The sequence below is a fragment of the Saccopteryx leptura genome, chromosome 5, assembly GCF_036850995.1.
Source record: "Saccopteryx leptura isolate mSacLep1 chromosome 5, mSacLep1_pri_phased_curated, whole genome shotgun sequence".
In the NCBI taxonomy this organism is placed as follows: Eukaryota; Metazoa; Chordata; class Mammalia; order Chiroptera; family Emballonuridae; genus Saccopteryx; species Saccopteryx leptura.
The window spans coordinates 57,849,813-57,864,234 of NC_089507.1; the positions used below are offsets into that span (position 1 = coordinate 57,849,813).

At 40.9% G+C, this 14,422-nt stretch overlaps 1 protein-coding gene across 2 annotated transcripts in view; it reads left to right on the forward strand.

The window, feature by feature from the left end:
- Positions 1–5,140: 5,140 nt before the first annotated feature.
- Positions 5,141–14,422, forward strand: part of SHROOM3 (shroom family member 3) — a 322,616-nt gene continuing 313,334 nt past the window's right edge. Inside the window, exons 1-2 of one of the 2 annotated variants that reach the window (XM_066386945.1) lie at positions 5,141–5,258; positions 5,762–5,944. In XM_066386945.1, the coding sequence (XP_066243042.1) occupies positions 5,777–5,944 (168 nt within the window). In that variant the 5' untranslated portion in view covers positions 5,141–5,258; positions 5,762–5,776. The remainder of the gene's footprint in view (positions 5,259–5,761; positions 5,945–14,422) is intronic. The other variant, XM_066386944.1, reaches the window with a different exon arrangement.

The window sequence follows — 14,422 nt, forward strand, 5'->3', positions numbered from 1 at the left end:
ACTGATTAATTATAGTGTCATATTTTAAGTGGTTTTTTTTTTTTACCATTTATAAGCACTTTTAAACATTTTTTATTGTGGTAAGATATACATTACATAAAATTTACCATTTTGGCATTTTTAAAATTGTACAGTTCAGTGGCATTGAGCATATTTACATTGTTTTACAATCATCACCACCATCCATCTCCAGAACTTCTTAATTTTTTGAAACTGAAAGTCTGTACCCATTTTTTAAATTTTTATTTATTTATTTATTTTTTACAGAGACAGAGAGTGAGTCAGAGAGAGGGATAGACAGGAACAGACAGACAGGAACGGAGAGAGATGAGAAGCATCAATCAGTTTTTCATTGTGCGTTGCAACACCTTAGTTGTTCATTGATTGCCTTCTCATATGTGCCTTGACCACGGGCCTTCAGCAGACCGAGTAACCCCTTGCTCGAGCCAGCGACCTTGGGTTCAAGCTGGTGGGCTTTTCCTCAAACCAGATGAGCCTGCACTCAAGCTGGCGACCTCGGGGCCTTGAACCTGGGTCCTCTGCATCCCAGTCCGACGCTCTAGCCACTGCGCCACTGCCTGGTCAGGTGTCTGTACCCATTAAACACTACTTCCCCATTCCCCTTTCTCAACCCCTGACAATTACTATACTACTTTGTGTTTATATACATATGATTACTCTAGACACCTCATGTAAGTGGAATCACTTGTCCCTCCGTGGCTGACTTATTTCACTTTTTTTTTTTTTTTAGTGAGCAAGTGAGCGAGTGAGGGAGTGAGAAACAGCCAGAGAGAGAAATAAGAAGCATCAACTCATAGTTGTGACACCTTAATTTTTCATTGATTGCTTTCTCTTATGTGCTTTGACTGGGTGGCTCCAGCCAAGCCAGTGACCCCTTGATCAAGCCAGCAACCTTGGGCTTCAAGCCAGCGACCATGGAGTCATGTCTATGATCCCACGCTCAAGCTGGTGAGCTTGTGCTCAAGCTGAATGAGCCTGTGCTCAAGCTGGCAACATCAGGGTTTCCAACCTGGGTCCTCAGTGTCCCAGGCCGATGCTTTATCCACTGCACCACCACCTGGTCAGGCTGGCTTATTTCACTTAACATAATGTCCTCAAGGTTCATCTATGTTGTAGCATGTGTCAGAATTGCCTTCCTTTTTAAGGTTGAATAACATTTTAATGTACATATAGACCACAACTTGTTTATTCATTTATCTGTCAATGGAGTCCTTGATTTAAAAAACAACAACTAACTTTATTGAGATATAATTTCCATTTAATAAACTGCATCATTTAAAATTTGATGATTTTTAACGGATAACAACACCTATAAAACTACCGCCTCAAGACATAGAAACTTTTTGTCATTTCCAAAAGATTTAAAATTGTGCTTTGATAGTTTGTTACAAACAAACCTTAAGGTAGCTGGTGAAGCAGATGCTGTAACTCGCATACTCAACATCCACTTCTCTTTTCTGCTTTCTCACAGAATCCTGGTTTTGTTTGAGGATTCAACATAACGTTCTATGAAGCATGACATGGCATCAGGATACCTTCTAGCTGGTAGATCTTGATTATTTAAAACTAGTATGTGTGTTTTCATCCCTCTTCCAAATGACTGTTTTCTTGGCATTCAGTGGCGAGGGAAGGACCGTTGGGAAGGATTTCTTCAATCTTAAGGAGACACATAAGGAGATTATTCCTTCTTCATCTGAAAGCTTGCCTAAAGAGAGTGTGCTGCTTTAAAATAAGGTTTTTATCTATTTAGGATAGTTCTGGGACTTTCTTTCTAAGAAAGACTTAACAACCTTCCAAACCTACAATTTGATATTGTCTAAAGTTAATGATGACTTAGAAGATCCACTAGATGTCGCTCTGACTTTATTTTCAGAAGTAGTCTAGTGACATTTTCAGTATTTGAAATATAGCCGTCCCTCGCCATATCCCAGTTCATTTTTCGCAGTCTCACGTGGATTTTTATTATTTTTATTTTTTATTTTATTATTATTATTTTTTTACAGAGACAGAGAGTGAGTCAGAGAGAGGGATAGACAGGGACAGACAGACAGGAACGGAGAGAGATGAGAAGCATCAATCATTAGTTTTTCATTGCGCGTTCCAACACCTTAGTTGTTCATTGATTGCTTTCTCATATGTGCCTTGACCGCGGGCCTTCAGCAGACTGAGTAATCCCTTGCTGGAACCAGTGACCTTGGGTTCAAGCTGGTGGGCTTTTGCTCAAACCAGATGAGCCCGCACTCAAGCTGGCGACCTCGGGGTCTCAAACCTGGGTCCTCTGCATCCCAGTCCGATGCTCTATCCACTGCACCACCGCCTGGTTGGGCTGGATTTTTAAATTGTATATATCTAACTTTGTAGCGCAGATTTTTTGCTATATCGTGGGATTTTGCGGTATATAAGTATTTTATATATTTATTATTTTAATTATTTTTGTGGTAAAATAAACATTTTCTAGCCTAAAAATTGAAAAAAATATAAAATATATTAATTAAAACATAAAGCCTTAAAATACATATAAATAATGAAATAAATATAAGGTCACCACTTCGTGGATTTTCACCTGTCGCGGGGGGGGGGGGGGTTCTGTATTAAATTCAGAGGCATTAAAAAATCCTGTAAGTTAAAAAAATCACATTTAAAGTTCTAGCAAGATAAAGAGAAAAATGTTAGGGCCTACTATGAAAGTATTAAAATAAGAAGTAATAATTAACTTTTAATTTTTGAACAAATTAACTTGATTGATGCTGCTTACCTTTTCCTTATTTCTTTTGCCTTTTTTCAGCTTTATTACTTTTCATAATAGATACTGATTCTGTAAAATCCTATTTTTTACAACGTGAACCAGGAGTAAGATCTTAAATGCCACAGAAAATAGCTTTCAGAAAAAATTTTCATTTACTTGTGATTTCATTTAAAAATACTATGATGCCTGACCAGGCAGTGGCGCAGTGGATAGAGCATCGGACTGGGATGCAGAGGACCCAGGTTCGAGACCCCGAGGTCACCAGCTTGAGTGCGGGCTCAGCTGGTTTGAGCAAAAGCCCACCAGCTTGAACCCAAGGTCGCTGGCTCCAGCAAGGGGTTACTCAGTCTGCTGAAGGCCCGCGGTCAAGGCACATATGAGAAAGCAATTAATGAACAACTAAGGTGTTGCAACGCGCAATGAAAAACTAATGATTGATGCTTCTCATCTCTCTCCGTTCCTGTCTGTCTGTCCCTGTCTATCCCTCTCTCTGACTCACTCTCTGTCTTTGTAAAAACAAACAAACAAACAAAAAACAAACCAAAAACAAACAAAAATACTATGATGTACTTGCATTTGGTACACTTTATGCTTCCACTGAAATACTGTCATTACATAAAAATGAGATTTGACATTTTTTGTCTTGAGTCCCTCAGATGAAGTTACCACTGAAAATCAAATAACACTTGTCATGTGTTATGCATTACATTTGTCTCAATTTATTGCATATTACATCTGCTTTTCTATTACATTAACTTTTCATTAATTATAAGTACAAACATCAAAATTAAATCGATACCAAAACCCACAGTGGTTTCTAACCTCTGTTTCCATAATTTACATTATTACATATTTTCAACAGAAAAAGTTTTAACAAACGTATTATTTGGAAATAATTCTCATTTGTTCCAGTAATTTAATAGCTGGGTAAAAATATTTTTATTTTATTTTATTTATTCATTTTAGAGAGGAGAGAGAGGGAGAGAGAGAGACAGAGAAGAGAGAGACAGGGGGAGGAGCTGGAAGCATCAACTCCCATATGTGCCTTGACCAGGCAAGCCCAGGGTTTCGAACCGGCGACCTCAGCATTTCCAGGTCGACGCTTTATCCACTGCGCCACCACAGGTCAGGCTAAAGAATTCTTTTTTTTATTTTTATTTTATTTTATTTATTCATTTTAGAGAGGAGAGAGAGGGAGAGAGAGAGACAGAGAAGAGAGAGAAAAATAAAAGATGTAGTTATCTTGTACTGTTCAAATTTTTAGTAAAAAGTAGTAATGTTTAAATTTATATTACATTATTACAAAATTCCACCAATAATCTGAAATCAGAACAATATTCAGCCTTTCAGTGTCTATTACTTGCCAGGCATTAAGTATTTCTTTTCATTTAAAGTATGGATAACAGTTTTGGAGTGGATTAAAGTAGTGAAGAAAAGCCCTGGCCGGCTAGCTCAGATCGTTAAGAGCATCATCCAGAAATGACAAGCTTGCTGTTTGATCCCTAGTCAGAGCACAACGGGAAGCAACCAATGACTGAATGGCTAAGTGGAATAACGAATGAATGCTTCCTCTCTGCCTTCCTCCCTCCCTCTCATCAATAAATTAAAAAATTAAGCCCTGGCCAGGGAGTGTCCTCCTAGAGCACAGAGGTTGCGGGTTCAATTTCCTGGTCAGGGCACATAAGGATCACCTTGATGTTCCTGTCTCTCACAATCAAAAAAAAAAAGGTGAAGGGAAGAAAACCTGCCTCCTGTTTGTATCAAGTCAAACAAGTATGTGATTTGAGAATCCTATTTCAAAACAAGAGGCTGCTCATATATTATACTTGGTATGTTCTTCTAATAAAAAAACATAAAGCCCTGTGCTACCACCTAGATACTCAAAACCAAAAACATAAAGCCCTGTGCTACCACCTGGATACTCAAACTGTTCAGGGCACTGCTTCTCAAACTGGGCTGCACACCAGAATTGGCCAGAGTTTAAAATAAGCCCAGGCCTGTGTTTCACCCCCAGGGATTCTGCTTTAACTGGTACAAGGTGGGGCTAGTCTAATAACTACTTCCTAGTCCCTGGTCATTAGCCATCTGTATGGTATTTTATCAACTGCAAGACTGCTTTGATTGGTCAGGTCCCCGTGCTAAACTGAAATCTGCACAGCAGTGCTTACTGTGCAGAAAGGCTGCGGTGCCTCTCTCTGCCTTAATCCATCTTCCTCTCACCTCCTTGCTGTCTCAGCGGAGGCGAGGGCCGCCACAGCCGCGGCAGCCCCGCTGCTCATCGCTGAAAATACCACAGAAAGAACGCGGCGGCCGCCTGGGTAGTTTTCCCACGGAGGATTAATTTTCCAGGTTTTTCTTCCACTGTATTCTACATCCTGCAAAAACTTTTTTTTTTCTTTTGACTAGAAATAACCTCGGAATTTATTGCTGAAAAACATAAGCAAAAACGTTTGTCTCTTTGGGACAAGTTTGAAAATTCTGAAGAAGCATTGTAAGTGCTTTCTTTCTTTTAAAGCCACTTCTGGGGAGAGGGGAGGCTATTGTAATGGTAAGTTTCACTCCGAGAGGAAGAAAGGGTTGATAATCAATCAAAAAACGAGGTATTCAGTAGAGACTTTGCAATTTTCTTATTATCCTGTAAGACTATTTTAATTTTCTCTGTAAAACATAAAGATAATGTTTTGTTGTGTATATGCGTGAAATAAAAGCAATTCTGAGAGTGACAGAAAGTTTTCTCCAACGGAGTAAAAGTCCCACTCGGGGGCTTCCGTGAGAACCCGGATTCCAGGAGGAGACTTCACTGAATGTTGAAGTGAAAAATCTTCCTGGGGCAGCATCTTGGAATTAAGCTCGGAAAAACATTTTACGCCTGAAAGAACTGTTTCTCAAAACCTCTCTTTTGGCCCGCACGTATCAGGAAGGATGGGATCGCGTGCTGTAGCCGAAGTGCCGCTTTCTTGAATCTGCTTCAGGCATTTACAAATTTCCTCGTAGAATCACGTGTTTGGCATGATGAGAACCACAGAGAACTTCGAGGAGACTCGTGCCACATTAAACCCTGCCACGACCCCCACGGGAAGGTACATTTATCTGGAAGCATTCTTGCAGGGAGGAGCCCCCTGGGGTTTTACTCTGAAAGGTGGCCTGGAGCATGGAGAACCATTAATCATCTCTAAGGTATGTTTCTTTTACCAATATTGTCTTTATTCACATTGCTTTTTCAGCTTGTATTGAATCTGTCAAAATGCAGGGAGAAAATGCAGAGGATTGCCCGACTAGCGCTTAATTTGCTACCTCCTACCTTGCTGATTATATCTGGAAATATTTTGTATAGCCTGGTGTTTGAAAGAAAAATGTGTCTAGCTCGTTTATTCTGGGAAATCCCAGAGAAAAATGTGCTCATTTGATGGATAATCTCTTTTTGTGAATGAAATAGTATAAAACCAGCTGCCACATGATCTTTTCAGTTATAAATCAGATTAAAGATTAACATGGTTAAAGGGGAGGCATAGAATATGTTTTTGTGTGTGTGCCTCTCTTTAACAAGTGGCTAGGAAAAAATATCTGTTCTTTTTCCCTTCAATTGAAACATATCTAGCATTCAGAAATATTTTAGAATTTGTTTGTGATTCTGGATAACTGAGTATATAAATATTTTTTATTGCTTTTTAGCACACTCAGCAAGATGAATAAAACCAGCTTTCAGTATAATTCAAGAGCAAAACACCATTTTGCCTCTTCTATTTATTTATATATTTAAATCAGATTTTACCCTTTGTCACCCTGTAGCATGCCTCGGGTCTTCCTGTCTTTGCTGTGGGTAGGTACACCCACTGAATGAATCTATTTCATGCATTAAGCTTCGTATTTCTGCTCCCCCCCCCCCTGAACTACAGCAATTAAGAGAGATCCAGGATTTTGTTTTAAAATTTCAGTATATTAATAATTGAAAACAGCAGAATAGAAGTGTTTTTCATACATATGCATTATTCAAGAAACACTTATAATTGAGGAAACATTGTTTTTAGTTTGAAGGTTAAAAAAAAAGGGATAAATATGCATTTTGCCTGAACTCTGTTACTTATTTAAGGTAACCTGTTACATGTGTGTTTTGGGAGAAACTGAAATGATTCTGACTATGGATAAGCCAGTGGATATTGATTTCTAGCAGTCAGCCGAGAGTGTTCAGTGTACCACCCTAAGCTGTTTGACTTTTCCTTATCTTTCCTAAGAAAACAAAAGATATGTGTGTATGTATATCAGGAAGCCTTCCAGCCATAAGTAACTGAAATCCTGATTTATAGTGGCCTAAATAAATAGGGGTTTTTCTCATATTACAAGAAAGCTGTCCAGCAAGGAGCAGGAGCTCAACAATACCAACAAAGACTTCACTCATCTCTCTACACTGCCATTCTTATGATCATGGCTTTTGTCTTCATGGTTGCATGATGGATGCCATACCTCAGGCATTGCATCTTCATTCTGGGCAGGGTTTGGGCTTATTGTATAGAGAGGGACACTCTTCTTCTTCAACTTCTGCTTACATCTCATTGACCAGAACTCTGCCACACACCTGTCCTCAGACCATTTATTGGCCAAGGAGAATGAGATGACCATGACTAGTTTAGACCAGTCAGGATTTCTCTCTTGAATTCTGCAATAGGAACTTACCCTTCCTCATGTCAAGAAATCTCTGTCCACTGTTTTGAACAAATTAAAGTTCTTTTTTCAAGCAGAAGGAGGGGATGGGTGGTGGGTCAACAACAGATAATGGCTGCCACAAACATAAATATCATCTCTGCATTTAAAAACTCTAGTTGTACACTCACTTTGCCTGGACTTTCATAAGACATTATGTATTAGTATACTAGAGTACAGTTTGCTGTCAGACAGACTTAATTCTGCCATTAATGAGCTACTCCTTTAAGACTCCATTTTATCTGCAGAATGGGAGTGGACTATTATCTCCCTTATCAGAATGTGTGGGCATTAAATGAAACCATGCATTTAGAGCAGTTAGCTTAGGGCCTGGTACATAGAAGGAAAGGAACTCAAAAAATCTCAGCAAAGATTGTGATTATTGCTTTTCCTTATTCTAGGAGACATTTGTGTTAATGTACAGATTTGGCTGCTATGCAGAGATCCAAATAATAATAACTTTCTCATATAACAATCTGAACATAAGCCAAACTGAAAGATGGCTGCATGGTGTCAGGGTCCCAAGTCCCTTCTACTCCCTGCGGTGATGCCCTGTTGGCATGGTCCAAGGTGACTTGCCACAACATCTACTTTCCTGTAAGAAGTAGAAAAAGGGGTAAAAGAAGGCTACTTGTTTCCTTTCAAGAATATAATCTGCTCTGTCCAATATGGTAGCCACCAGCCACATGTGGTGATTTCCATTTCAATTAAAAGTAACTGAAATGAAATACACTTAAAATTCTGTTCCTACAATGCACTAGTCAGATATCAAGTGCCACATTGCTTCAAAGCTCTTGACTCTCTCCCCATCCTATCTGTCTGGCAAACCATATTTTCCTAGCTCCATTTCTTCTTCTCTCTGAAGTTTTCCTGATTTTACGAAACTGAGATAGGGCCTGACCTGTAGTGGTGCAGTGGATAAAGCGTTAACCTGGAAATGCTGAGATCGCCGGTTCGAAACCCTGGGCTTGCCTGGTCAAGGCACATATGGGAGTTGATGCTTCCAGCTCCTCCCCCTTTCTCTCTCTCTGTCTCTCTCTCTCCCTCTCTCCTCTCTAAAGAAATAAAAATAAAAATAAAATAAAACTGAGATAGGTAGTCTCTCTTCTATGCTCCTGTGGCATGCAGTTTTTACACTGAATCATATATATATATATATATATATATATATATATATATATATATATATATGCTTGTCCTCTCAGAAGTCTGTGAACCTCTTTAGGGCAGAGACTTTTTTTTTTTCACCTCTACCACATATAACTCAGAACTGGGTACACAAATGTCTGTGGAGTAAATGAAAGGGCTATGTCTTATTCATGCTGCATTTCCAGGATCCAGCTGAGTGACTGGCACAGAGTAGGTGCTCAATAACTTCTGTAAGCAAAGACAAGAGCAGTGGGGAGTTTGAGCAGGGAGGCAGAATCCTGTGAGATGAGGACGCCAGGTAGATCTCCAGAGATGGAGCGTGTATTATTTTCCTAGACTAGGGCTGCTATAAAAATTACCATAACTTAGTGGCTTAAAACAACACAGATTTATTATCATACTGTTCTGTGGGTCAGAAGTCTAGCATGGGTCTCCCTGGGCTAAAATCAAGGTGTCAGCAAGGCTGTCAGCCTTTCTGGAGGGTATAGGGGATAATCCATTTCCTTGCCCCCTCCAGCTTCTAGAGGCTCTTTCTATTCTCTGGTTCATGGTCCCCTTTCTCCATATTTAAAGCAAGTTGAGTCCCTCTCACATTGCATCATACACTTTTCCAATCTCTAACTTCTGCCTCCCTCTTTGATTTTAAGGACCCTTGAGATTAGGCCCACCAGGATAGTCCTCTCTATTTTAAGATCAGCTGAGTGACAACCTCAATCCCATTTGCAACCTTAATTCCTCTTTGCCATGTAACCTAACACAGTGGTCGGCAAGCTCACCAGTCAGTCCACAGAGCCAAATATCAACAGTACGATTGAAATTTCTTTTGAGAGCCAAATTGTTTAAACTTAAACTCTATAGGTAGGTACACTCCTTATCAAGGTAGCGCCCACACGTAGTATCTTGTGGAAGAGCCACACTCAAGGGGCCAAAGCGCCGCATGTGGCTCACGAGCCATGGTTTGCCGACCACTGACCTAACATATTTACAGACTGCAGGGATTAGAATGTGGATGCCTTTGGGGAGAAACAGCATTATTTTGCCAACCAACAGGGAGTTTGAACACTGGTGGAAGTCTGTATAATTAAGATAGTATCAGAGATGAGACTAAAGTGAAACTTAGTGGCTGATCATGCATACATATCTCAGCTCTTTCTAGGACAATGAAAAAATTCACATTAGCTCATACACTTTTTTTTAAATGTTTATTTTATTGATTTTTATAGAGAGGAAGGGAGAGAGGAAGAAAGAGACAGGAACATCTATTCCTGAATGTGGCCTGACTGAGGATTGAATTGGAAACCTTTGCACTTCAGGACAATACTCCAACCAGCTGAGCTATCTGGCCAGGGCTAGCTCATACACTTTTGACCAAATGTTTGCTGTTCCCCCAACATAGAGTGACCCCCACTGTAAGGGGAGGGAAGGAACAGTACACACTGACTCATACATATGAAAGAAATGTCCACTTATACAAAGCAGTTATAAGCTGCCGGGTATGGGTGACAATATAATGAATGAAGTATCATTTTTCTGCAGGTACAAATGAGGCAGGAGAATGAATGGGGGAAAAGGGAACTACAAAAGAGGGGCAATAAAAGAAATCATTTTCAAATCACTTTCTTTGGGATTTATTGTCTTTGAAAAGGAAAGGTGGGGTTGAGGAAAGAGACTGTGTAATCTGCAAACTTCAAAAAGAAAGGGTGACTTAAAAAAAAAGTGATTGTATGTGGAAGCTCAAGTAATTTAACAGTTCAGGAAGTTGGCAGCATGATTTCATTATGACTCACCCTGCATTGTGGCTGAGAAAAGAAGTTCCACCTGCAGTGGGGATGCACCTGCCCCCAGGGCTCATAACGCAAGTAACAAGTGTGACAACAATAAACAACAACTGCTGGCGACTGAGGGCTTTCTGTGTGCCCAGCTCTATACCAAGAGATCCGCATATGTCAGCTCCTCTAATTTCCACAACTCCACAAGGAACAGAATGCCATTATGCTCATTTAATACATGAGCCACGGAGTTTGAGTAGTTTTCTGAGGCTCTCACAAGTAGTAAGTGATGGAGTTGCCTACCAAATAATTGGCTCTGACTAGATAGATTCTAGAGCTATTATCTGGGTAAAGTATAGGTTTAGTCTTTTGTTATATGTGTTTTAAAATTTATTAGAGGAAAACAATTTTTAAAAACTTAGTCCTATAAAGTTCCATAAAAATAGGTAAGACTTATGACTACTGCTCAAACAACCTCTTTCAGTACTATATAGTTCAAGGCCCATAAAAAGGAGGGGCCACTTAACATTCTTTTAGTGCCTTTGTGGTGTCTTCACTTGGAAAGGCACCTTTTGTGGATTTCAAAGGGTTTCAATTTCTACATGTAATTCATTTGCTACTGTGACCTAAGATTCCTGAAGAAGAAGATTAAAATTTGTATCGCAGCCAAAAAGAAGTCTGAGCCTTTGCGAAGAAGGAGGACTATAGTAGTTCCATGGGGCAATCCTGAGCAAACCCACCCAGATTCAGTGGGTGCTTCCTAGTCTCAGATGTACTGATCTCTCTGGATGATTGGCAACTGGAACTGGTTAGCCTGGCAGCAGTTAGACTGTCCTACAACCACAGAAGAGCCGTCATGAGCAGAGATCCTGAAACTAACAAACCTGTGGAAGCTCTTTTGGAAGAGCTTTTAAATAAATGAAGAGGTTCTTACTCGCCCTGTTGTTGAAACGATTGCATTTGTCCAAAAAAAAAAAAAAAGAAGTCCTGGCTGGTTGGGCTGGTTGGCTCAGTGGTAGGGCATCAGCCCAGTGTGTGGATGTCCCAGGTTCCATTCCTGGTCAGGGCACACAGAAGAAGCGCCCATCTGCTTCTTGACCCCTCCCCTTCCCCCTTCTCTCTCTCTCTCTCTCTCTCTCTTCCCCTCCCACAGCCATGGCTTGGTTGGAGCAAGTTAGCCCTGGGTGGGTACTGAGGATGGCTCCATGGCTTTGCCTCAGGTGTTAAAATAGCTCAGTTGCTGAACAATGGAGTAATAGTCTCAGATGGGCAGAGCATCATCTGGTACGGAGCTTGCTAGGTGGATCCTAGTCCAGGTGTATGCAGGAGTTTGTCTTTCTGCCTCCCTGCTTCTTACTTAAGAAAAAAAAATGAATATGTCAGAGGGCTGGGTTGGAAGACAAGGTATCTTAGAAGTACCTATTACAACAGGAGTCTTGGTGCTACACACCTGGACCCTGGCTCCTATATTCTTAGCCCCTGCTATAATTTGTAGGAAAAAAATGATGGCGTTCTCTCTTGTGTGTGTTTTAAAAAGAAATCTAGTTTTCAGATTTGGGGGTAAGCCTTTGCTGGGGTCTCTAACATTATCAACTCCTAGAACACATATTACTGATCTCCCCTAGCCCTCAGAGCAAGAAAGAGGTATCTTGCTCTGGCTGGACTCTCTCCTGTGCCATCTTGTGTATAAATTCTGTTGGTTCCATCTTCCACATTATCTCTTCTCAGAAATGTCTTCTTCCACCTTTAACACGATCATCTTCTTCCTGTCAATCCAAAGCACAGTGTTCCTCCACCAAGGCCTTGTCTACCAAGGCTCGGCTCACTAACCCTATCCCATCTCCACCTTCCCATGCTTTATCCAGGGGTAGGGATGGGGGTAGGGTGTCTGGCATGTCTGCTATATGAAGTTGAAGGCATCCTCGAGCATATGTCCCCTGGATTCCTGTTGGCTGACACTATTCAGATTTTTTTTTTTTTTTTTTTTTTGTATTTTTCTGAAGCTGGAAACGGGGAGAGACAGTCAGACAGACTCCCGCATGCGCCCGACCGGGATCCACCCGGCACGCCCACCAGGGGGCAATGCTCTGCCCCTCCGGGGCATTGCTCTGCCACGACCAGAGCCACTCTAGCGCCTGGGGCAGAGGCCAAGGAGTCATCCCCAGCGCCCGGGCCATCTTTGCTCCAATGGAGCCTTGGCTGCGGGAGGGGAAGAGAGAGACAGAGAGGAAGGAGGGGGGGTGGAGAAGCAAATGGGCGCTTCTCCTGTGTGCCCTGGCCGGAAATCGAACCCGGGTCCCCCGCATGCCAGGCCGACGCTCTACCGCTGAGCCAGCCGGCCAGGGCCCTATTCAGATTTTTAAATGGATTCTTTCATTGGGTTCTTCTAGCTTTGGTGAAATGATCTAATACCTGAGTCCTTATCATAATTCCTCCTCTGGAGAGAATCCTCCAAAACATCCCAATTAATCTGCCATTTTAAAGTGAAATTAATGGCTTTACTGCTCTGTGAGAAGCCTGGGGAATATAACCAGTCCATAGGTTAGGAAATTATTCATTTGGAACATATTTAAATTATCTGGATGACCAGTGGAGATTTGCTCAGTTCTGAATTTTCTTATTCATCTATCCAGAGTCAGCACTATCCAGCCTTCTGGCCCCCTGGTGCTCCTCAGGGTCATTATAGCAGCAGCCATGCAATCCCCTTGGCCCATTCCTTCTGCACCCACTCTTCAGCCACGGTCCTTGAGCTCAATGGGATACTGGTCATAGGCAGTTCCCCATGACCTCAGGCTGGTTGGCTGAGTTCATCCCAAGTCATCTTTTCCAAGTACCAAGCCAGATCAGCTTGTTATTGCTCTTTCACATTAGTCAGTCCTTTCTGAGATTCTCTTCTTACCTTTCTTGCTCTTTCCTTTAACACCCTTGGTCCTTCATACACAGGTAACCTCATTTCTCTACTGTCCTTAAACTAATGTATTTGTTCTTTTACTGTTCCGTCTACCTCTGTCCTGCATTTGCATCCATCCCTCCTTTCTCTCATTGCCACAGCACCTTTATTTATGCCCTCCTCTGATATAGGTAGTTGTTGGCATTTGACATCTTGTCACTACATTATAATCTCTTTAAAGACAAATGAGTTTTATTCAAGCTGTATACTCTGCTTCTCCTAGCAAAATTCTTCTCATTTTACACACAACAAATGCTCAATAAATCCTGATAGGATTTTAGCGCTATAAAGAATCTCAGCAGTCATGTAATCAAGTATCCTTGTTCCAAAGAGAGAAAACTGAGACTCAGTAATGCTCATGTATGTGCCAAGATGGTTTCTGCTTTAGCAAACAAGTTGTGTGTGTATGTGAAGCACAGCTAGTGAGGAAAGAATTAGTGTCTAGTTGTACTAGCGATAGTTTGAATGAATGCTAGTCCCCCTGTTAGGCTGCTAACTTCTAGAAGCTAAAGACCTTTCCTTCCTTCTTCCTTTCTCCTTTCTTTTCTTCCTTTTTCCCCATTATCCACAGTATACATAGCCATGATGAAAATGAAAATGTGTTAATGAATAAAAGGATGATAAATTATTATTATAAGGGGTCTTCTTTAAAATTTTTGTAAGAAAGATGTTGAGGGCAATGTGCGAACATGATATTGGTGAAACCTGTTTAAAAAAATAAGGCAAGTTTTTTCCGCCATCTTTCTGTGTTGCCATAATTGTGCACATAAATGTCCTGGCTCAGTGGTCCCCAACCCCTGGGCCGCAGACCGGTACTGGTCCGTGGGCCATTTGGTACTGGTCTGCAGAGAAAGAATAAATAACTTACATTATTTCTGTTTTATTTATATTTAAGTCTGAACAATGTTTTATTTTTAAAAAATGACCAGATTCCCTTTGTTACATCCGTCTAAGACTCACTCTTGATGGCTTGTCTTGTAAGTTCGACAATATTATTTAAAAATACCACAGTTTTTACGCCAGTCACATAATTTTATTTTGTGCATTTATCCATCCCACCCTAAAGGCCGGTCCGTGAAAATATTTTCT